Below are 25440 nucleotides of genomic sequence, written 5' to 3' on the forward strand. Positions count from 1 at the left end.
TCGGTAAGAGGTTCTGGCACTACTTCCTTAAATTTAGACCCTAGTATTTCACTTCACCTTAGTGATATCTTATTTGTTCCCGAAATTAAAAGAAACCTAATTTCCATTTCTGCTTTAGAAGATAAAGGTTATCAAATTGCATTTTCTGAGGGTAAAGTACTTGCTTGGCCTAAGAAATCTAGTTTTAAATATGCTCGTGTAATTGGAAATAGATATGATAGTTTATATAAGCTTTTTGCTAACTCTATTCAAGCCCTCATTAAAGAAGCTCCCGAATCCTGTGAGCTATGGCATAGAAGACTTGGACACTTACACTATCAAGCACTTCCCTCCCTTGGGAAGTTGGTCAAAGGTATGCCTAAACTCAGTCAAATTCATGATGATACATGCAAAGGTTGTGCTATAGGTAAAAATGTTAAAAGTCTTTTTCATAAAAGTGAAAATAGAACTAAAGATAAACTAGAACTTGTTCACTCTGATATGTGATCTTATGTCTACAGCATCTCCTAGTGGATTTCTTTATTATGTAATCTTCATAGATGATTTCTCTAGGAAAACTTGGATCTACTTTTTGAAATCTAAAGAATTTGATGAAGTCTTAAGTAGATTTAAAGAGTTTAAGGCATTGGCTAAAAACACCTCTGGTAAAAGAATTAAATGTTTAAGATCTGACAATGGAGGTGAGTATACCTCTGGTAGCTTTCATGATTTTTGTGTTGAGACAGGAATTAAGAGGGAGTTCTATGTTCCATACAATCCTCAGCAAAATGGAGTTGCTGAAAGAAAGAATAGAACAATTGTTGAGGCTGCAAAGGCTATGATTCATGATCAGGATTTGCAGACCTTTCTATGGGTTGAGGCTTCCAGAACAGTAGTATATATTTAGAATAGATGTCCTCACCGTGCTCTAAAGAATATGACTCCTGAAGAAGCCTTCGCAGGATCCAAACCTAACATCAGTCACTTAAGAATTTTTGGAAGTCCTGTATATGTTCATGTGCCCAAGGAAAAGCGAACCAAGCTGGAGCCCTCCGGGAAGAAAGGCATGCTAGTTGGATACAGTGAATCCTCCAAGGCCTTCAGGATCTATATGCCACGTCAAAGGTATGTTGAGGTAAGTAGGGATGTTACTTTTGAAGAAGATATTGCCTTTAAGAAATCAAAAGGTTCTCTTGTTATTGATGAAGTTAATGACAATCAAGATATGAATGTTGATACTAACCCTGAGATTCAGAGGGAGCTTGTTGAACTGTCACCTCAAGAAGAGCATAATGATCCACCTGAGGCTATGAATCCCACTGATATACCTAGTGACATTGTTGTTAGCAAAAAGAGGCCACTTTGGTCGAGAAACACCATTCAAGAAGCTGAAAGATTTGCAGCTCCCAGTGGCACTTTCTGTGAAACCAAAAGACCGCAAGTATTCTCCAGCTACGTTGCATTGATGTGCAATCTCATTGAGTCTGAGCCATGCAATGTTGAAGAAGCCTTGAACCATCATGCCTGGAAGCTAGCTATGGATGAAGAGTATCAGTCAATCATCAAGAATGATGTTTGGGACATTGTGCCTAGACCCAAAGGTAAATCTGTTGTTTCCTCTAAATGGTTATTTAAAAATAAGCATAATGCTGATGGTAGTATTGAAAAATATAAAGCTAGGTTTGTAGCTCGTGGTTTTTCTCAAAAGGTAGGCATAGACTATGAAGAAACATTTGCTCCTGTTGCTAGATATACCACTATTAGAACTATAATAGCTATTGTTGCAGCTAAAGGTTGGAAGCTACATCAAATGGATGTTAAGATTGTCTTCCTTAATGGTGTCATTGAGGAAGAAGTCTATATTGAACAACCTGAGAGTTATGAGATTCAGGATAGAGAAACTCATGTGTGCAGATTGAAGAAAGCTCTATATGGCCTCAAACAGGCTCCTCGTGCTTGGTATGAAAGAATTGATAAGTACTTGTTAAGTCTAGGGTTTTGTAAAAATGATGTTGACTCTAACATTTACTTTAAGATATCTAATGATGAAATGCTAATTCTAGTTCTATATGTGGATGATTTATTTCTTATTGGCAAAGATGAACTTATCATTAGATGTAAGAAAGAATTAGCTTCAGAATTTGAAATGAAGGACTTAGGTCGAATGCATTATTTCTAGGCCTAGAAATATGGCAAAGATCTAACGAAATTTTTCTAAGTATACTATTGATATTTTGAAAAGATTTAAAATAATGGATTGTAAACCTATGTCTACCCCTATGGAATCTAACTTAAAGAAGTTGAGTGTTTCTACAGCTAACTCTGATTCTGCAGATCCATCGGAGTACAGGCAATTGATTGGATCATTGATGTATCTAGTTAACACTAGACCAGACATATGCTAGCAGTGAATGCCCTCAACCAGTTCATGAGCTGCCCAAACATGTTCATCTTGTTGCAGTCAAGCACATCCTAAGATACTTGCGAGGCACAGTTGGTTATGGGCTGAAGTATCCACTTAACACTTCAATAACATTGGAAGGTTATTCAGATGTAGATTGGGCTGGAAGTGACAAAGACAAGAAAAGCACTTCTGGTATTTGTTTTAGCTTAGGATCCGCAGTGATCTCTTGGGCTTGCAGAAAACAATCCTCTGTTGTACTAAGTGTTGTTGAAGCTGAGTATATTGCAGCAAGTGTTGCTTCTAGAGAAGCAGTGTGGCTTCGTAAGCTTCTTGATGGGTTGTTTGGACAACCTTGGGCACTAACAGTTATACATTGTGATAATCAGAGTTGTATCAAGATGTCTATCAATCCAGTGTTTCATGACAAGTCAAAACATGTGGAAACTCATTATCACTTCATTCGAGATATGGTGCAAAGAGGTGCTATTCAGCTGAAATATGTCAGCACTGATGATCAGACTGCAGATATCCTCACCAAGCCTCTATCCAAGGTAAATTTTGTGTACTTCAGAAACAAGCTTGGGGTTTCAGAAAATGAGACCTTGGTTGAGAGGGAGTCTCATCTCCAGTGATGCATTGTGTTGCATCAACCACCCTCTGCGAGCAATGTAAGGTGGTAGTCTTCTCAGGGAGAAGAATAATTGTTACCAGAAAAGATCCTCACCACCCTCTACGGGCAATGTTAGGTGGCTTCAGTCTTTGCTTGTGTGCAAGATCAAAAGATCTTTTGTTATGTAATTCCAAATCTTTGCTTGTGTGCAAGATGAAAGACCTCTGATTATGTAATTTCATTCTATGCTTGTGTGCAAGATGGAAGTCTACTATGTTCTGATTATGTAATCCATTCTTTGCTTGTGTGCAAGATGGAAGATAGCAATTTTTTGATTATATTCTCTTCTCCCTAATTAAGAGGGAGTGTTGGTTTTAATTAGGGTGGAGAGCGGATTCCAATTGCCTAAGGCAACATTGGAATCCGCCCTTTAGGGCTAGGCCTTTTTCCTCACACGCCACTCTCTAGGGCTGGGCCCTTTTCCCACATGCCATCCTCAAATAGGGTTGGGCCCCTTCTCACACGCCACCCTCAAATAGGGCCAGCCTCCAAAAGGACACGCTACACCCTTGGCGCCAAAATACCTTATTCAAAGGCCGACTTAATTAAAGTATGATATGGGTATAAATAAAGATGTAAAGTGAAACATTACACATTCGAAAACACATATCATTTGTGAAATTCAGTCTGCTGTTAGCTAATACGAAATACATCAGAAAGGTGCGAATTATCTCCAGTCAACTGTGAACCTTGTTGCTCCTCCTTCATTATCATCTTTGTTGCTGAAAGTGCGATCTCCATTCAAGAAGGAGTGTTGACCTTGCATATAACCTCAGAACTGTAGCAGACCTGTGTACATTGAAAGAACAGATCTGATTGTTGAAGTGCAGACTTGGACAACAAACTACAGACCTATTGAAGACAACCTAAGAAGTAGCTTGTGTGCTGACCTATTTGCTAAGTGAACTTCTTCATCAAAGCCCTAAGAGATAAGTTGCAATCAGAAAACTTTGCTTAATTCATAATCAGATCCGAGGATCTTTCTGGCTAGGTTTTTCCTCCTAGGAGGTTTTCCCAGGGTACTTGTGTGTTGTGAGTTCATTTTGTTTATTTCTCTACTTATGCTTAATTCTGGAAAATCCTAACAGCATTCAACATTAACCTAAAATTTAGATAGATTTCTATTTTCTGTACATTGTATTAATCTGAAAGTCTAAAAATTAACAGATGCTACACCCCTCTTGGCTCCAAGAGGCAGGTGCTACACCCCTTTTGGCTCCATGTGGCAGGTGCTAGGCATCCATCATGGAGTGGCATACTTAAGAGAGACTCCCTCATATGCAATGAACCAATTGTGATATTCTAATGAAGTCGTATTTGTTATTCAGTTCAACTAATTATGATAATCAATTGTACTTTACATAGTTATTATACTTCCATCATATAATATTGCCTTAGTGTCTTATATCAGATTGTCAAAAGTTATTTCTATTAGTATTACTTTAAATCATAATTATTCATTAATTGTCGTTGCTGCATCTTATATTATTAGCACTGTATAGTATTATAGCAATTTATACAAACTGAATTTGATTGCCTTATTCCTTCTGGATTCACTAACAAATGTGTGTGTGTGTGTGTGTTTGTGTGTCTAATAGTGTTGTCATATATAACCATTTTAATGCTGTTTTAATAATTATACAATATTTGCTTCTGAACTTAATATCAAATTAATGCCACTAATTTAATTAAGATCATACAAGATTTTTATATATATAATACTGCCTGCTATATTCCATTATTAAATCAGAAATCCTATACATAAGTACCTGTCACTGGCCTTCTTCCTTTTTTTTTATCCTTGCTGGCAGTCTCTATATATCCCTCTATCCTTGCTGGCAGATTTAATTTTCTGTTCCCCGCAACATTTATTATATCTGATTATGTTCACGTATCAGATTGTAGTATCCACTATATTTACTGTATAACTGTGATCATTTATCAGATGATCAGCTATGTTACTGCCTGTAACTTAATAACAGTTCTGATCTGAACTGATCGATGGTGATGTTGTTGGATGCTTTGATTCCTTTCCTTTGTATCTCAATGTGAGGGAGAGGTCACACCTCTTCATCATGCATGCCCTTTGGCAAGAGACACACCCTTTCACCATTAGCAACTTTTGAAAGAGTGCAACTCTTCATTATTTCTGCCCTTTGAAAGGGACACAACCTTTCACAATCAGATCTACACTTCTTATTTAATTCAGATCTGCACTTCTTATTTAATGCAAATCTGCACTTCTGATTTTCCAATTTTCCCCCCTCTCAAATAAGGTTCTCTTCTCCCTTTTATATCTTATTGTTGAGGGAGTCACAACTCTTCCTTCCATGTCTTTTGACCATTCATTAACTTAATTAAATTTTCATTAATTATATTTAATTATATTTAATTATATTATTTTATATTTTAATTTAATTTTTAATATTTACATTATATTATTATTATTTATTATTAAATTCTATTTCAAAGTGAGGACATTACATCTCCTTACCTAATTTTGATGGTAGCGGAGGAGTTAGTGCCAAATCTTGGGTGCACAAACTTGACACATTCCTATCACTTAAGCCTATGGAGGAAGACAAGGCTATACAATTTGCCACAATGCATTTGGAGGGTGTGGCATACAACTAGTGGCACCACGAGCTTGTTTCACAAGACCATGGTTTAATTCACTCATATGAGGAGTTCGTCAATAAATTGACTGCATGCTTTGACAGGAAGGATATTGAGGTTTATTATAGGGATTTAGCTCAATTGAAACAGGTTGGGCATGTTGAGGCTTACATCAACGAGTTCCAGAAAATAGCAGTTATGGTTCCTGACATGACCGAGAGGCATGTAACTATGCTATTTGTCGAAGGTTTGAGTGACAGTTTGAGGGGTTTGGTTAAGGCACACAAGCCTGGGACCCTGCATGATGTTATTGGGTTAGCTCTTGACCTTGAGACCTCACCGCCTTATCAGCTACCCAAGAAGAAATTCAAGAATAGGAAATCAAATGTGAAGGTTCCTAATCAGCCAAAGGACCCAATGCCTAAGATAGAAAAAGAAACAAGAAACAAATTGAGAAGAAAGAACCTTTTCTTTTCTTGCAAAGAACCTTGGGAATCAGGACACATATGTCTTGGTAAAGGTAAGGTCCATCTTATTGAGGTGATTTTTGATGTGAACAGCGATGACGATAATGGGCATGATGATAAAACACATGGTACTATTACTTCCCTCTTCAGTGATTCTACAAATCATCTTCTCATGTTTAAGGGGACTGACAAAGGGAACGAAGTTATGTGTATGGTGGACAGAGGTGCTGCACATAACTTTATTGATGAGGCCTTGGTGGCCAAGGAAGGACTACAAGTAGAAGACTTCCTCGAATTCAATATCATTTTGGCAAATGGATCCAAGATATGTTGCACAAAAAGGATATCAAAGTTGAGCATACAACTGGGGAGTATACATTTGATAACAAATACTATGTTGCTGGCATTGGTGGGTCCGATATAGTATTGGGAGTACCGTGGTTGAAATCTCTTGGCAGACACATCCAAGATTTCAACGACATGGAGCTTGAGTTTACTCATGAAGGTAAACAACTTGTGTTGAAAGCTATCAAAAGTGATAACCCATAGGTTGTGGCAGACAAGTGTATGTAAACTTAACTTGTTGATGAGAGACATGAGCTGACTAATCCAGAGTTCCCAGTTGAGATAGCTGATCATTCTCATGATGATGATAGAGATTTGTTTGATGACTCTCTCAATGGACCAGCCACACAAGAGTTGTCTGTGTTGAGAAGGGATGGCATACATTCTTCATTCTTGAGTTTGTCACCTATTTCTCTTGATATGGCAGTGACATCTTTGTTGATTGGTGACTTCATATTCTTTGATTCCTTATGGACTAATGGCCGACCTAGTTGGAGTCATACAGCACTTCCTGATTTTGCAAGGACCACATCAGCGATTGAAGTGTACGAGAGTGTTGAGGAATATTTCTTTTGGATGGAGAGGGAGTTTGGAGTGATTTGTTTTGATTGGCATTGGTTTGATGATATATTTTATATCATCGATGTTGTTAATCAGAATTATGTCAGCAAGAGTTGGTGGCCATCTGTGTTCGTTTATTGGCATATGGGAATTCATCTTCGCATTGTCTTGGTGTCCTACATGTATGGATGATTACTTAAGGATGATTGGTTGACAAACTTCTTCTTCATCCCTTATAGCATGTTTTACATATTGATATGGGATCCGGGTATTGATTGGTAGTTTACATGGATTCCATGTTGTTGCTTCACATATTGTGGTGTATGGTGTCTTGATCAAAGTGGAGCAGTGGGGTGCTTGATGATTGCTTGAGGGCAAGCAATCCCGGGAAAGGAGGACTGTAATGTCCCCTATTTTTATTATCGAAGGTTAGAACGAATTTAATAAAGGAATATTGAGAATAAATGAATAATTGAAGAATGAGCCCCAAAAAGCTAAAGTCTTGTGCAAAATATTTAATTATTCGTTATGACTAATAAAGGGGCCACTTTAAGTTACAACGTTATTTTACTAGGCAACGTCATGGTGGGGGGATAATTAATATTTATATTATTCAATTGCCTAAGTCATCTAAGGAGAAGCTTCTAGTTGCATCGATGGTTTTTTAGATTGGCTAAAGTTATTATAAAAAGGGGGTTGATGCAGCTATTTAGAGTATTCATTCAGTTCTAAAGTTATTATTAATATTTTCTCTGCAAGTGGTGTGTAACCTACAGGACGAAACCCCTGTATCTCAGGCTGGGCGTAGCCCCAGGCCTGTGCTTGGCAATTTTCACAGTGTTTTCCCACAATTTGGAGCAGTGATTCCTAGCACTCATCACTAACACTGTATTTGAGAGAGATATTTCCAGCAATCAGAGGTTATTAAACCTAGTTCTTGGCTGTCTGCAATTCACAGTCTGATCACAATTTCCAGTTTGCTGCTAGCCCAAATCAGACAGCAACAGCATCAGCAAATCATATTGTGTTCAGCCATTCTCAGTGCCTCATTTTTATCAGCATATGTCAGGGATTTGTAACCAGATTTCGGAGCGATATTTGGTATGCCATATGCTCAATTCTTTGTATTAATTAATCATAGGAATTTAATGCAGTCTCTGGCTATAGTATTTGTTTAATGGAAATTGTATTGGAGAACCCTTGTTGCATGTCCCTAGACATAACAGCGAATTGCCTGTAATTTGAAAGAATTTCATGAAATAATTTTTTTCTTTTGGTTTGGGTTCTCATTTATATTTGTGACTAGTAAAAAATCTCCAGCAAGCATTCTTCAAATGCAGAAGTATAGACAAGACCCATGAATTATTTGATGCAATGCCTCAAAGAACTATGGGTTCATGAACAGGCAATGATCACAAAATGGATTTGTTGGAAAGGCTTTAGAAACTTTCAAACAAATGCAATTGATAGAACACGAGTGCATTAGAAGGTGGGAAGGTGCATGCCATTGATAATGTGTCTACGGCAACTCTCATATTATAATGCCAAATATAAAGTGTTACTAAGGTTGCGATTGAGGAATTAATATAATGCAAGTCTTAGATTTTAACATCAAAACCTATCAGTAGAAAAACCATTCAGCTTCCATACCAAGCATGAAGCAATGAAGGGAGGAGGAAAATGCACCGGGAGGTGAAGCGAAATGTTACAAGGGGGATCGAATTGCACATCCGATCAAATCGCAGAGAGATTTGGAAAAAAAACACCAATCAATTAGGCTATGGACAGTGACAAACAGATTGCAATTAATTAAATGATATATACATTTGCAAAGAAAGGATGACATGTAAGGTGTATGGGAAATGTAAACTCATTGGTATCGGCCCAAGAAGTAGAAAAGAATATATGAAGACAGAACATGAAAAGGCATTGACAGAAAAATATGGATTGATAGAAATAATTGCAGTGTGTAAAAAAGTGATATAAGTTAGAAAAGAGGAGGCATCGATGGGGAAATGTTGTTAGGGTTTCAAGCAGATTATCACCTGCCAGATCAGAGTCAACAAATCCACTCAAAGCAGCATTAGATCCTTTGAAACATAATGCCTTCGTAGTGGTTCCTTTCAAATACCAAAGGATCCATTTCACAGCATTCCAATGTTCCATACCCGAATTACTCATAAACCTGCTCACAACTCCCACTGCATGTGCAATATCTGGCCTTGTGCATACCATTGCATACATCAGACTACCAACAGCTGATGAATACGGGATGTTAGACATTTTATTTACCTATTCCTGTGCCTTTGGGCACATCTCCTGAGTCAATTTGAAATGACTAGCCAAAGGTGTACTAGCTGCTTTTGCATCCTACATGTTAAATCTTTTCAACACCTTCTTTATATACTCACTTTGGGACAATTTCAAGGTTCTATTTTTTCTGTCCCGTGTAATCCTCATACCCAGAATTTGCTTAGCTGCACCCAAATCCTTCATAGCAAATGACCTGGCTAATTTATGTTTAAGATCATTTATGTGTTCCATGTTAGACCCAGCAACAAGCATGTCATCAACATAAAGCAATAGGATAATATAACTGCCATTATCCAATCTCTTAAAATATACACAATGATCAGAATGACATCTATGATAACCGTGTTCAGCCATGAAGCTATCAAATTTTAAATACCATTGTCGGGGTGCTTGCTTTAGGCCATACAAACTTTTCTTCAACCTGCACACCAAGTTCTCCTTACCTTTGACCTCGTATCCCTGTGGTTGCAACATATAAATTTCCTCCTCCAAATCTCCATGGAGAAAAGCTATTTTCACATCTAATTGTCCAAGATGTAAATCATTTGCAGCCACAAAACTAAGTATAGTTCTAATTGAAGTCATTTTTACAACTGGAGAAAATATTTCATCATAATCTATACCCTTTTTTTGTGCAAAACTTTTTACCACAAGTCTGGCCTTATATCTTTTCTGACCTCCTTCCTCCTCCTTTAGCCGATAAACCCATTTCTTAGGCAAGGCTCTTTTTTCTGCAGGTAGAGGGACTAAGTCCCAAGTCTTATTTTTCATCAAGGAGTCCATCTCCTCTTTCATGCCTAGCTCCCACTGTTGTTTGGCATCCACCTGCATTGCTTCTTCATATTCTTTTGGTTCACCAGAATCAGTTAATAATATAGAATACAAAGAAGGAGAAAATCTTTTAGGGGGTCTACTTGACCTCGTAGAACGTCTAACACTTGCAGGAGTTTGTGGGACATTCTGTTGTTGTTGAGCATCAAGCACCTATGGCATTTCATTTTCAGGAATCTCATCCAACACCACATATTCTTGCTTGTCCTGTTCATGCTTCTTTTCCTGCATCTGTTCTTTATACATAACCTTCTCATTGAATATAACATCTCTACTTCTAGTTATTTTCTTATTTTTAAAATCCCATAACCGATAGCCATATTCATCTATCCCATATCCAATGAAGGTACATTTCTGAGATTTAGCATCAAGCTTGGTTCTGTTTTCTTTATCAACGTGGACAAAAACTTCACAACCAAAGGTTTTCAGAAAAGAATAATTTACCTTTTTACCAATCCATGCCTCCTTTGGAATACCACCATCCAAAGGGGTTGAAGGTCCTCTATTTATCAAATAGACAATAGTATGTACAGCATCTGCCCAAAAATTTAAAGGCAATCCAGCATGCAATCTCATGCTCCTCGCGCATTCCATGATAGTCCTATTCATTCTCTCTGACACACCATTTTCCTGTGGAGTTCCTGGAACTGTCTTCTGCTTTCGAATCCCATTTAAGGAGCAGTAATCTTCAAATACTTTGCTGCAATACTCACCTCCATTATCCGATCTGCGACACTTCAACTTTTTTCCTGTCTCATTCTCAACCAAAGCTTTCCATTTCTTAAAAGTTTCAAAAACATCCGATTTTTGTTTTAGGAAATATACCCATGTTTTTCTGGTTGAGACATCAATAAAAATAACATAATAACAAGAGTCACCAAGAGATGATACCTGAGCCGGTCCCCATACATCTGAATGCACAAGCTCTAACTTCTCACTCTTCTTCTCTTTCCCAACCTTGAGAAATATGACTCTTTTCTGTTTACCATAAACACAGTTTTCACAGAACTCTAAATCAATCTTCTTTAGTCCTGGCAATAGATTTTTGGAGTGAAGTATTTTCATCCCTTTCTCACTCATGTGCCCAAGCCTATGGTGCCACATTATCGAATCTGTTCTTGCAACATCTATTGTTGTTGTCCTTGCAGTAACTTTATCTGTAGCAGCTAAGGTAGAGTAAGTGTTACCAGTACACAGATATAATGTGCCTACCTTCGCACCTTTAGCTACTACTAATGATCCTTTAGTGACCTTCCAGATACTGTCTGAGAAGGTAACTATGCAACCTTCACTACCTAGTTGCCCTGCAGAAATTAAATTTCTTCTTAAGTTAGGAACATGTCTTTCCTCCTGCAGAAACCAGTCATTTCCATTTTGCAACTTGATCTTTATCTTTCATTTTCCAACAATTTGACAGGGCTCATCATCACCCAAATATACCTGTCCAAAATATACCTGTAAAAACGCATGTTATAAGCGGCTGGGATGCTTAAGGCATGGGAAGGTTGATGTACTATTTTTGCTGGATAATAAGAAAGATTTAGGTCAAATTCTAAGGTGGCATTCAATCCTATATTTATATGAAAGTATTTTAAAATATATATCTAAAAGATGGCGACCTCAACGCACTCCCAATAGAGGAATATTGTCTTTAGTGAGAGACTAAGAACTTTGTAATGTCCCCTTCTCAGTAAGGAGTAATTAGTGGTCCATTGGCCTATTCAGAAGACCCGTAGGTTGATTGGAATGAGGAATTAGGGTTTCCTATTTTCTAGGAGGATTCTTCACAGTTTTCAAGGATATTTTGGTTGGAGTTTGGCAGAAAGAACTGAGAATTCCTTCTGGGTTTTTCCAAAGCTTCACGGTGGTTTAACATGCATTCTATTCTAGAGTGATTTATGAACTTACTATTTTTAGTAAGTTGGTGGCAACTGACTGGGTTTTGATGTTTTTCTAGGTTTTCTGAGCTCTCTCACAGGGTTCGACGAGCATGTCTTTCGAAGATGTTTTCATGACTTACTATTTTTAGTAAGTGTCAATTTAGGCAATGCTATTTTTGGCAGTCTTGAACAAAACTCCAATCCAGTTTAGATTAGTGTTTTCTGCACCTCCGTTCACATAATTGATTTGGCAACAATCAGTGGTTAATTTTTAATTGTTAATTAAATATTATTACTTTATTCTAAAGTTTAATATTTAATTATTTCGAGTGATTATATTTTGGAGGAATGACTTAGGAAGGAAAATATTTTGTTATTTATCCTAAGTCACATTTTATTTCCCTTAGTTGATGGCATCAAAAATGAAGGTGTTTATGCTTTGTAATGTTGATGAGATAACATAGCGATTTCCTTAGGGAAAGTTCGACTAAGGAGGCTGGAAAAGGGGACGCCATGTCTTGAGGGGGACATGTAATGAAATGCAAATGAATGAAAGGAAATTTGGGCGCCATTTCAGGTGAATTTGAGTTTCAAAAATCTATAAATACAAGGGATGGGCTCCTCATTTTATTATCTTGACGAAATCATATCATTATGCTATCGGAATGGTGAGTGAACTTGAGCTTCGGAGTTGTGGCTCCCTAGTTTAGCTAGTTTCGTACTTGAGAAATAGTACCTAGCTGAGTGGAGGATTGTTGGTGAAGTTTTCAGTGTGTGGTGTGGTTTTCCTATGTTGCTGGTTTTGGTGTGGCTGAAACGAAGATTGGTTCATATCTCCCTGCCTGTGCAATCGATCATTGTAGGTATTAGCCCGTTGGAAGCGTATTTGGAGGGCGACCATTCTTCTACCTTGGCGTTTGTTTGGGTGTGCATTCTGATTTTTGGCAGAAAATCGTACTTCCCAGCTGGGTCGTACCATTTATTGGCTGCCTTGGGTTGCGTGTTGGCTGTTGGTGGTGTTCGCGGTGCAGATTTGAGGTTTTGGTAGCATCGTCTTTGTCTTAGCTTTCATTTGCTTCAACTTTTGTGTCATTCCGAGTAGTTTAAGGCGAGTTATGAGCATAATAGTGAATTTGGTAGTGGTTGTTTTCTGCGTGTTATGCGAACAGCAAATTGTATTTTTAGTTTAGTGATCAGTGGTGTGTTATTTCTTTGTGGGTGTGTTTGAGTTTGCTAATTGTGTTAAGCTTGGAGGAATTCATTAGTATTAGACAGTATAATCTCTCTTTTCTATGCTTTGTATCTCTTTATTGTAAAGCTGGATAGTAGTACTAACAGCCATTTCTGGATTGTAAAGCAAATCCCCGCTGAAAAGTGGAAGAGGCTGGTTTGCCGCCTACATTTGTCTCTGTAATACTGTCCTCCCACCGCACAAGCGATAAAGTGATTGTAATTTTCATTCATGTCCTCCCGCTGAAATATTGCGGTAGAGTGATTTGTGCTCGAGTATGTTCTTGTTTACTTGGTTGGTTTACCGCCAAGTTTCCTTGTTTTACCTGCTGGAAAGTGGAAGGGGATAGAATGTTTTGTGCTTGAGTGTATTCTTGTTTACTTGGCTGGTTTATCGCCAAGTTTCCTTGTTTTACCCACTGGAAAGTGGAAGGGGCTGGCTTGCCGCCCATTATTGTAATAAACATTTTCAGAAGTTTGCATCTAACGATCCCCTACCACTGTATGCTCTCACCCTCCCAACTTGGGCTCTCGGTGATCAAAAGGTGTAGGGTTCCTTTCGGCTGGTTTTGTTTTCTTATTCTAATCCCTAACGGGTGTTGGTGTGATTGTAATCTTGTAAAAAATAAAAAATAAATGTCAGGGATATTACAAACTCAAATAGTCCCAATGAGTCTAAAACTCTGGCCAAAGCATATATCTACCCTTTATGGATAGATACCTATCCCAAATGCATAGAAGAATGCTTATCATGTATGGACACAAATACCTATCCTGTATGAATAGAAGTACCTAAATATACAAATAAATGAACATTCAAGTTGAGTACAATCCACAAACAAACAAAAAAATTACTAATACTTTTGGGAATAACAGTTGGACCCATTACCATTACAATAGAAAATGATTTACCAAATGGAAATTTACTGTTTGAGTAACCATAAATTAGAAATACCATTGAAAAAGAAATGCATCCAAAGGCCTTACAATATATGTTATAAGGTGCAAGATAGCTGGTTCCAAAACCAAACCTGAGATAGCCGATCACTAAATCCGTAATCAGATACATAAAGTACAGCAACTATTGCCAACTGTTTTTGCAGTGCTTCTTTGCTCCACATCTCATATTTATTCATCAGTTCAGCTATATTGTACCTTAAAAGAGGACCATGACCTGTTGCTACAATACTGAAATCCTTCTCAGAAACCCTTTTCAATGCATTTATGACAGAACGTGAATTCGGCCGCATCAAACAATCATAGTAGAACCTATAATGTGGTTCTATAGCACCTAAGTCTTCATCATATACCTACACACAATTTTAAGAAACATTACAGTAATTCCAAAAAGTGTCCAATGAACCAGTGGAGATAAATAGTTTAAGATGTTAATGAGGGAGATTCAAAACATGTGGGTGCATAGCAGCTACAACTGCACAACGGAAGCAAACATGATCAATACAGTGCATAATTGAAAAGTTGACAGAAGTAATGTGGATCCAAAAACACACAGTTCTTAAATCAGCTTCTACCCCCTTTCTAATGTCTGATGTGATAGCACCAGAATAAAACTTTATTCTTTTGTAATAGGCATCACAGTATTCATTGATATAATTTTTTGATTTAGATTCTAATTAAATCTTCTGAGGCTGTAAGGTGGTAAGCATGTACATAATCTTATCTTAGAAATATAAATGCATACCTCCAACATTATGAACATGTATGGTCAATAAGTCAATTATTGACCGTATACACTTTACAAGGGCAAGTGAATGTCCTCTGGGCTGAGTAATCATTAAATAGCACAAGGAAATTGTAGCACTTATTTCAGATGCAGCGCCATAGCCAAATTATTGTTATGTCAACTAAAAGAAGTGCAGCTATACTTTTGAAACTTTAAATAGATTTCTGGATCTCGTGGACATCTAGAATATGCAAATCTGGATATTACTTAATAATGAGATATTCTTTCAATCAGAATTGGTATAAGTTGACAATATAGTTCCTGATAACTCTAAACTACCTTAAGGAAAAATTCTCATGGACATCTAGAATTTGAAAAATAACTGTCATAAAGAGGTCATTAGAACATGTACAATAAATATTCAAAGATTTTCTGTTTACACATACTCTCCACAATATTTTGCACTGCCTACGAATATTAGGCATAACAGTGAATGTTGCTAAGTTCCTCATCTGAGGGCTAAAGAATGGCATGGAATTGGTTTTCCTTTCAGTTCCAACTGATGTGTGCCATTTCAAATACCACAGATGCTCAAACATATGTCATTAAAATGAAATATTGTTGCCACTAAGAGGATACAACAGCAAGGTTCAATTTTATAACCCAAAGTAGAAGTTTACAAGTTGCAACGCTAAATTTTTAAAATATATAATTGCTAGAGTTCTACAATGCTAAGAAAGGAGTGTCAGCTGAAGGATTTGATGAAAAATTATAAAGCACTTATTTTCATATAACGTAATCTTGGGTACTCATATAATGTTCCAATGTTTTAGTGAGTAGAAGAAGAAAAGTAATAAATTAAATCTAAAGAAATTGTAAAAATATTAGATAAGCTATAGTTTAATTATTTAATAACACAAATTCAACACACCAAAGTTACTTGTATCAACACACTCACTTATAATTTATTTTAATTGGGAATTGTAAACAGTAAACCAATCATGTTGAGGCTAAAATTTTCCCTTCAAATTAAGTGATTAAATTTCACAAACTTGGATAGCCATAAACCTTAGCAGTAAAAATTAAAAGGCACCCTAGAATCCTAGTTATCATGGCAGATCTACATGTTCCCATAAGTATAAAAATAAATTGTTCATTTATCAGCATAAAAATACATTTTTAGTTGCAGAATTGATTTTCATATCAGAATTCACAATGCTAGACAACATAGAGAAAACTAGATGGAATAGAAAATATCTTACCAACTCAGAACAATAGTGCATTCCAAATGCATCACATGTGAAGAGAACTTTTGTTCCATGGTCAAGAGTGAACATGGTATCAGGCCAATGCAAATTTGGTGCCATTATAAATTCTAACACATGGTCCCTTCCTAGGTTTAGAGTGTCACCTCCCTGTAACAAAATTAAACTTGCCATAAGAAACAATGGGACATACATTGGAAGTCAAATACAAAAATCAAAGGACAAGCCATCATAAAGTTCAACCTACCTTCACAATTAAGCTTTTGAATGGGCGTAGAATAAGATTTTGAAGAAACATAATGCAAGTTTTAGATCCAACTATTGTTGCATTTGGTGCAAGCTCTAGGAGATCGGGAATAAGACCACTATGGTCAGGTTCTGTGTGATTTGCTATAACATACTCAATGGTACTAGGATCAATTTGTTCCTTGATTGCTGACAGGTAAAGTCCTTTGAACTTTTCATGTGAAGCATCAATTACAGTTGGCTTATCAGCATCAATTATAAATGAATTGTATGTAGTCCCATTTTGTAATCCAAATTCTCTGCAGGAAGAAAAGTTATATGTTAATTCAAACCAAGGCAAACATGAATGTTTTACCCTTATATAGCTTTAGTAATTTTCATACTCAGAAATGTGTATGACTATAGGTCCAAATAATATCATGTCATTTAAAAAATACAAGGAACGAAAATGTGAAGCCTTGTGAAAATAAAAACAAGAGTCATGCATATGGCAACATGTTCGTGTCTCTCATGTTTACTATTTATTGAATGCATGTTTAATTTTATATTAGTAACATTTTATATAATATATTACTAAGGGAGATTGCATAATTAAACATATTCAAAACACATATTTTCATAGGGTTCTAAGTATACCCCCTTAACTCTATATTTGACTGCCACCTCCTCTAATTCTCAGCACCCTTTTAGTCTATTTTTACTAGCATATCAAAGATAGTTATGATTTCTACCTCTATAATAACCCCTACACAAAAGCATGCTTTAAATGCAAAATCTTTATTCCAAATAGACAACTATGGTAAAAAGTGTCGTATCTATACTAATTGGGATGACACTTAGCAAACATGTTATTGTTGTATAGACACAAGATATAAAACGCATAGGAATCCAAACAGAAATGATCATCATAAAATAGTATAGGAAGCAGAAGTTTCACCTTAAAATAGTATAGAAAGTTTTCCATTCATCTATTGAAAGGCAAATGATCTCCAATAAATGCGCAAGTGCTAATGAAAAATGATTTATTAAACAGATAAACTTTGAAGCTGAGCACTTACCTATCCAAATGTAGAGCATAATCAAATGATTCTTATATTGAATCAAATTTCATTTCTTTTCAAATTGATAAATTAATGAAGGACAAGCCATCTGATTATTCATATCATCTAGACATAAATAGAAATAATTTTTTAAGCATCCCATTAGAAAATAAATTAAGGTATTGTGTTTAACTTTAAACAATAGCAGCAAAAATATTTTGGGGAAAAAATCGGGAAACTAAGTGTATAAGATTTTTATTTTAAATAAAGATTTAAACAGGAAAAAATTGGATATAAAAAAAATGCTAAAAAAGAGACGAACACTACTTTTTTTTAAAAATTAAAGGCATTTCCATAACATAGAGATATAGATAGAGAATAAAATGGAGAGTTTAGCTCATGAGCTGTCTAAAATAAACAGTTTAGCCCATGAATTGTTCTCCTCGAATGATGTTCCTCCTAGTTATAAAAAGCTTCATAACAATTTGTTTGAGTGGTGAGAAAGTCCAAGTTAAGGCTAGACTAAAAAACACTAATAAAAGTTGGTCTTAGACAAGTGGATCACTTGATACAAATGGCTGCACTGATGTTGTGCATAGGCCCCTTATAAACATCTTTGTTTCCTTCTCTAAAGGTCTGATGTTATCAAAGATATATAATGCTTGTAGTCGTATAAAGTATGTGACCTATCTGATGGGATTATTTGGAGGTGAAATTGAGCTTGTGGGAAGACATAATATGGTTCAAATCACACAAATTTTGCTTCAAGTAGTGTACCAGCAATAGGCTTATTGAGGACAAGTATCAAAAAAATAATTCGGACACCAGGTGTGATTCATTTCATGAACCTCTTGCTCAAAGCTTTTCAAATGGTCTTCCTTGGAATAGCCAAGTGGTGGCAGATATAAAGAAAATTCAGCATTTCATTATAAATCATTGAATGTCCAATATCACATATAAAAAGTATCATACTTACAACTAATTCCATGTGCTAAGACTCAATTTGCACCTTCTTATATTATGGTTGGCTGCATCCTTAAATGTTTAGCAATCACTCAAGGAGATGGTGGTATCTATTTGTAATGTCCCCTATTTATAGGCTGTCAATTCCCAAAGGGAAACATACATTACTACCTACCATGTTACAGTAATTAGGAATTAATGACTATGGTTGCTCATAGTACAATTAGGCATTGTCCTTATTCAGGCCTAATCTTAATCCCCTTCTAATTTCTAATCCTAGATGGGAGACTTGCTTGTCTAGGGCACGATGATACCATCTCCCTAATGCAGCCCAGATTACTGGAACCTCAGTCCATTCACCCTTGGGACCCACAGCCCAGATTTCAGGATCATGAGTTCTTTCACCCTTGGGGCTCATCTATCATGAGATGGTTTAACTCCGCCTCTCCCTAACAGCATCACACCACTCCTTAGGAAAAAGGAATTAGAACTAGTTAAGAGCTTGGGACTATAAATATGTCAATATCTTGTTCTACTATGAATGTATATGAAATTAAGTATGACTTTCATACATATTGCAGTCTATATTAATATTACTATTAAATTCTGCATAAGAACATTATCAGGCTTCATATATTAAGGATACATATTAAGCACATCCCCATGCATACCACCAAGAACAAGGATGTTACTGCCTGTAACTTAATAACAGTTCTGATCTGATCTGATCCATGGTGATGTCATTGGATGCTTTTGATTCCTTTCCTTTATATCTCTCAATGTGAGGGAGAGGTCACACCTCTTCATCATGTATGCCCTTTCGCAAGAGACACACCCTTTCGCCATTAGCACTTTTTGAAAGAGTGCAACTCTTCATTATTTCTGCCCTTTGAAAGGGACACAACCTTTCACAAACGGATCTGCACTTCTAATTTCCAAATTATCCCCCTTCAAATGAGTTCTCTTCTCCCTTTTATACCTCATATTTGGGGGAGTCCCAACTTATCATTTCATGCCTTTGACCATTCATTAACTTTAATCAAATTTTGATTATATTTAATTATATTCCTTTACATTTTAATTTTATTTTTATTTTTTATTCTTTTGTGTTTTGAATTTTATGACTTTATTATTAAATTATATTTCAAAGTAGGGACATTACACTATTGAATATACAAGATGAAAAATTTAACCTACCAGCAACACCACTTTATAGTTTATATGATGACATTGTAGAACTCATTATTGGCGAAATGGCTACTTTGTTTTGGCAAAGATGAGTATATCTTTATCTTCTTTGCAAACTAATTTTAGATGTCCCTCATATTTTTGATAATGATAAGCCATGCATGGGGAATGTTTTGAGAATTTAGACCAGATAAGGGAGACTGTTAAAGCTATTATTGCAGAAAGGGCACCTTCTTTTGATTAAGAGACAATGGAGTTAATTTGGGCTTCTTATGATCGAAGGTGTAGGATGCTTCGCAATTCTCTTCATGTTGTAGCTTTTCTAATAAATCCAAGGTGGTTTCATAAAAAGACATGGTTATGTATGAGGAGTTTGCATTAGGTTGGAAAAACATATACTGATAAGTATCATCTACAATCTAGATATAGGGAAGATTGTGCTAAAATAAAAGAGTGTGATGTTTCTCTGACTAAAGCTTCTTGAAGACTTTAAAAATTTGAAAGGTGTATGGCACTTGCGCACTCTTGCATAAATACACAATTATTTGGGTCCTCTCAGATAAAAAAATCATGAGTTATTTTCAAAATCTTTCCTAGCTATGCAACAAAACACATTATTTTAAATTAAATTTAATCCTTAATTAGTGAAATTTATTTTGTTTCATAGGTTTCTAGTTCTTTAATGATAATCTATGAAATAAAATGGAGGGTATCGCATTATCCATTCAGTGAGACATAATAGGTTGGAAAATAAAAAGCAAATGATATTATTTATATTCACTCCAACCTTTGACTCTTATCCCAAGCTTCAACAAAGTTTTAGTTAAGGCCTTACAAAATGTGGAATTGTGATGACTCATTGGATTATAACAATGATGATTTGCCAATTACAGTGCTTGAAGATGAAGCAAAGAACATTTTAGGTAAACAAGCTCAACCCAACTTTTTTAAGAAGGGCAAGGAAGTAAAAGCATAACAACACCTTTGAAATTGAGTTTAAATAGATCCTACTAAACTTATATGATTTGTTTTTTGAATTGTCATTAGAGATTTAGTTTTTGTTTCATATAAGCATATGCTGATATATACATGTTTTTGTAACCTTTTTTTAATTTTTTCAAATTTTTTAATGGTGACTATTGAAGACAGTTGTATTTGTACCTCTAATTAGACATGTTCTTTCATTTACAAAATGCAGTTTCCAATATTTATGTCTTATGATTTTGTGTCATAATATGTTCAATAGATATAACATTAAAAATCAGAAAAATGTGAATTATATATGCATATAGAAAATTGTTTCTTATGTGCAAGCTCATCCAACCCCATTTTTTGTCACCTTGTCATTTTTGTTTCATTTCTAATCACTAAGGTGAGAAATAATGAAGGAATTTGAAAAGTAAAACAAAATACATCTATTTCATACTTCAGGGTTTGCAAAGAGAATGGCACTACATCATGAAATGCACTACATACAAAAATGTTCTCGTTAACTCTTTAAAATGTCTATAGGTGATTACATATTCTCTCTTAAGAAATAAGATACAATAAAAAAAGGTGAATCATGTTAAATTTAGTGGCAGTAGGTGTAGTGTTGAAAATTGCATACCCCTGCAATTTCACACTGCATCGTGTCATTTCTTTAGCCCTCTGTTATATAACTGTAGACACCTAAAAATGGTCAACGCTTGCGGAGTCATACTTTAACATTTGCGCATTGCCTCATTTTAGGTTTTTGCGTCGCATTAACATTCCTTCTATGTCACGCACTTGGTCTTTATCATTTGCGAGCATTGAGTCCTTCTTCTGCATTCTTCATTTGTATCGCTTTCGAATTTGGTCTTGTCGACAACAATCTTCAATCATGATCTTGGTCGATCTTTGTCCTTGTCAATCTTGTCATATTGCGATCGATTCATCATCGATCCTTGTCCTTTTCAAATCATGTCAATTTGGTCAATTTGTCATTGATTTTTGTCAACCAATCTCAATCAAATCATTTATCAACACTGGTCATTTATCAATTCAAAATCATGACATTAATTATCTTCAATCAAGACCTAATTGTCATTTTCGCATTTCTAATTCGTCTTCTAGGGTTTTATGATTTAATCATTTAACCTAATTTCTCATTTCTTCCTCTAGGATTACTAAATTATTTATTAATCCTAAGTCTTCTCATTACAATTAAATCTTTATTTAATTGGCTAATTATTCTTCCTCTTGTAAATTAATTAATAAATGACAAATTATTAATTAATTTACCTAATTTCTTCTAGTTCCTAATTTCCTATTTTTCCATCAATTTCTAATTCCTAATTGTCATCAATTTCAATTTTCTAATTTTCTTAATTTCAAATTCCTCCTATTTCTCTCCTAATTCTATGGGAATGACATTTCAATTTGTCATGAAATTGTCATAATTGATAATCAATCAATTTTGACATGAAATGTGTCATAATTTGTCATCAATTATCAATCAATTAAATTGTGCATGGAAAGTGCATAATTTGTCATATTTTGTCATATTGATTTGCAATTTCCATTTGAATTGCATCATGCCAATCTTGTCATTTATCCAATTCTTCTATATATTGGATAATTTTCTTCAATCAATCCCTTCGAACCCTTCATGAATCCTGAATTTCTATCAAACTACCGAATTTTCGTTTCTAGTACTCTTGAGCTTTTTTGCTTTCAATTGTGTGAGCACTTGTAGGTGAGATCCACAAACCCATTGAAGAGGAAAGAACAACAATGGAGCCGCATGGAAGAGGCATCCGAATTGTTATATGGTTTGCATGACATTTTCTTTTAAATGCTTTGTTTTTATGCCTCTATTGAGTGTGCTTTGGAATTAGGTTCATTTCAATGAGTATTCTTTTGATTGAGCTATCATGTCTTGTGTTTTAATTGATTTACTTATGTTTTGATGATTCCTAATTTCTACGCTACATTAACATTTTAATTACAATATGCTAACTCTTGAGCTCAATAATTCTAGCAAATTCATGATGGTCACAACTTCTTGAGTCCGAATTTTCCGTACGTGAGTGCTACGCATGGATGGGAGTGCAACATGCTACCATCCTATGAAAATTCACGGTTTTACTAGTCGTCGGAGCACTATCTTCCTATGAACATTCCAAAAGTAACACTTTTGCATGTAGTCGCATTGAACAAAAAACTTCCAACTTGCCATTTTGAAAGAGGGAAGTTGATTTTTGGTTCTCAAGTGCTCAATCTTAGGAAAGTGCAAACAAGCAAAATTAACCTCCCTGGTCTCTTATTTTAGTAGTTTCTCACTTCTAAAGTTAACTTCGCATCCTTACGGTCCCAAAGACAGATTTAGTCTCGAGGACGATTTTAAATCAATCAATCCATCCACATATGGCTATGCCAATGCAACTATACCCACATGACATGGGGAGGAATAACACAACACATTAAACACTACTGCACACTGCTCTGCCACATAGGCTTTGAGTTGGGCGCTACAGTATGTGTTAAAGACAACAATGCAACATCACAAGAGACAAATACAAACATGCGAACAAAGCTACTTGATGCAATAAACTCCATTTGCCCAAACAAATTTAATCAATGAATTAGGGCGTGTGGATGATTCAAGCATTCTACGGCCATAATTCATGGTAAAGCACGAAAATTGATATGGAAGAACTGAAAATAAGAATGAAAGGGGGCTGCTGGACATTGATACAAGTTGAGAAATATGATAGAAGAAATCATACATGTCAAAGCGATCGCGGTCCCAGTCCAAAGACCTGATGGTGGTCAAATTGGGCGCAATTGGAGCCCTCTGCACCTGCAGCCGCTTTCCCACCTCCCACTCCAACACCCCTGATAGTCTGGTCCCTCCTACTCCTGCTTCCACAGCCGCTCTGATGTTTAAACATCTCTTCCCACCCGCTTGCCCCGCCACGCTCCCAACACCCCACCTGCCCGCGCAACTGCAACTGCAAGCTGCCATTGCTCCTACGGCCTCCCCTCTGATCATTCAGATGCCACCCCATCTTATATTTTCTCTCTCTATTTAATCAAATGCCACACGTGGCCGATTCTTATGAGTTTGATTCTGTATCTCACATTCCTTTCTCACGTACCACAGGACTAGAATATCCATTACTATGATTCAACGAGATAGATTTTTTTTTTTTTAAAACTGTCACTTTTCCAGATGTAGATGCAGAGTAATATGAATCAATTGCAATTATTAGTTTGATGTTTTTTAAATTATTTTAATAAGAGGGGAAAAGTGTATATTTTATTCTTCTATTTTTAAATTTTATTTATATTTTGTGTGGATGTCATTAATATTTTATTCTTTTTTTAGTGATAAATCTATTTTGTGTGAATGTTATTAATGTATGTTTTTAATATCTGATTTGGATTTTTTACATATTCACTAATTATAATTTTAATATGTTTTACAAAATCTTTGCTTCAAAACATAACTAACCTGCATATTTAGACTTACATATTTTTCGGGATTAGATCATATTCACAATCTTGTCCCTCAGAGTGGATTTCCAGTAAAATCTAGTCCTTTTAATTAAAAATTTAGATCTCTCAATTCCAAAATTGGTAATCTTGTGATATAATCATTAGTCAATTTAGAGATGTATTTAAGGAGATTATCCAAAGTCATTTCATTATTAAAAGATTAATCATTCATTAGTAGTATCTCATGTTCACCAATTCAACCACATACATTGTGATTCACGATTTACATCAATTATAATTTATTTAGTGTCCATCATTCTCTATCTCTATTTTGATCTTATTGAAACAACCTAGGGATCTTATGGTCATTAAATAAGTCAATTGAACTTCCCTTTACACATTGCAAACTCTCAAAACAGCTCTTTAGCACAACACCATTCTCAAGCATAGATATACAAACAAGGATATTTTTTACAAGGAAGGATAAATTTTATGGTAGACTAGACTACATAGTACATAGTTGTCTAAGGATTGAATAGTAAGTATGATATGACCTAAATCCCTCGAAAGCTCTAGCTTTTTTCATCTTAGATTCTATTCACTTATCAAGTTCTAAATTTTAGATATCAACTCGTTTTCATAGTGTCAAGATAGCCAAATTCAACATTACATCAAATTATAGGTAAGCCCTCTAATCTTTTTCATTTTTCATTAATCATCTATTTATTCATTTTAGTGTCTCAAATCTCAACTCATAAATTAATGAAGAGACTCAACTCATAAATTAATGAAGGGACTAATTACATTGAGTTTTTTATTGCCCCTTATTAGACCAATATGAACAAATATTTAGCTTAGAAATGCATGAAGGATAATCTTATGTTGATGTCTTTCAATCATTGTTTGGTTCATTGAGGATTTAGCATCGTAAATTGTACATTGTAAACCTTTAATTAGGGTGTCCAATTTCACACTCTCCTGGCACCCATTTTAGCACCTATATTAATTTAAATATTCAATATTATGAGTTTTATTCCACTTGAATATATTATCACACTCTTCTTTGGGCTCTTAATTCTAAGTGTGCCCTTCATCTTTTATTATCTTGATTTATCATAGATCTACCCCATTTTAAATCTCAAGACATGAACTTCCTCCATCTAGACATCATATATTGTTGCACAAATTTAATTCTAGCATTATAACCCTATTATCTCACATTCATAAAAAGTTGGGTTGAAAGTACCAAGTTTTGCCACGGTCCTGCACTTGCACTTTTTGTCTCAAATTTTGG

General features: G+C 35.5%; 1 protein-coding gene across 1 annotated transcript in view; it reads right to left on the minus strand.

The window, feature by feature from the left end:
• LOC131073132 (uncharacterized) overlaps positions 1–23707 on the minus strand; it is a 115866-nt gene extending 92159 nt beyond the window's left edge. The window contains exons 1-4 of the mRNA XM_058009521.2: positions 23435–23707; positions 16493–16790; positions 16243–16395; positions 14328–14606 (exon numbers count right to left, since the gene is read on the minus strand). Coding sequence (XP_057865504.2) covers positions 14328–14606; positions 16243–16395; positions 16493–16790; positions 23435–23700 — 996 coding nt within the window. The 5' untranslated portion in view covers positions 23701–23707. The remainder of the gene's footprint in view (positions 1–14327; positions 14607–16242; positions 16396–16492; positions 16791–23434) is intronic.
• Between the last annotated feature and the right edge of the window lie 1733 nt (positions 23708–25440).

Source organism: Cryptomeria japonica, chromosome 9 (genome assembly GCF_030272615.1).
Source record: "Cryptomeria japonica chromosome 9, Sugi_1.0, whole genome shotgun sequence".
Lineage (NCBI taxonomy): Eukaryota > Viridiplantae > Streptophyta > Pinopsida > Cupressales > Cupressaceae > Cryptomeria > Cryptomeria japonica.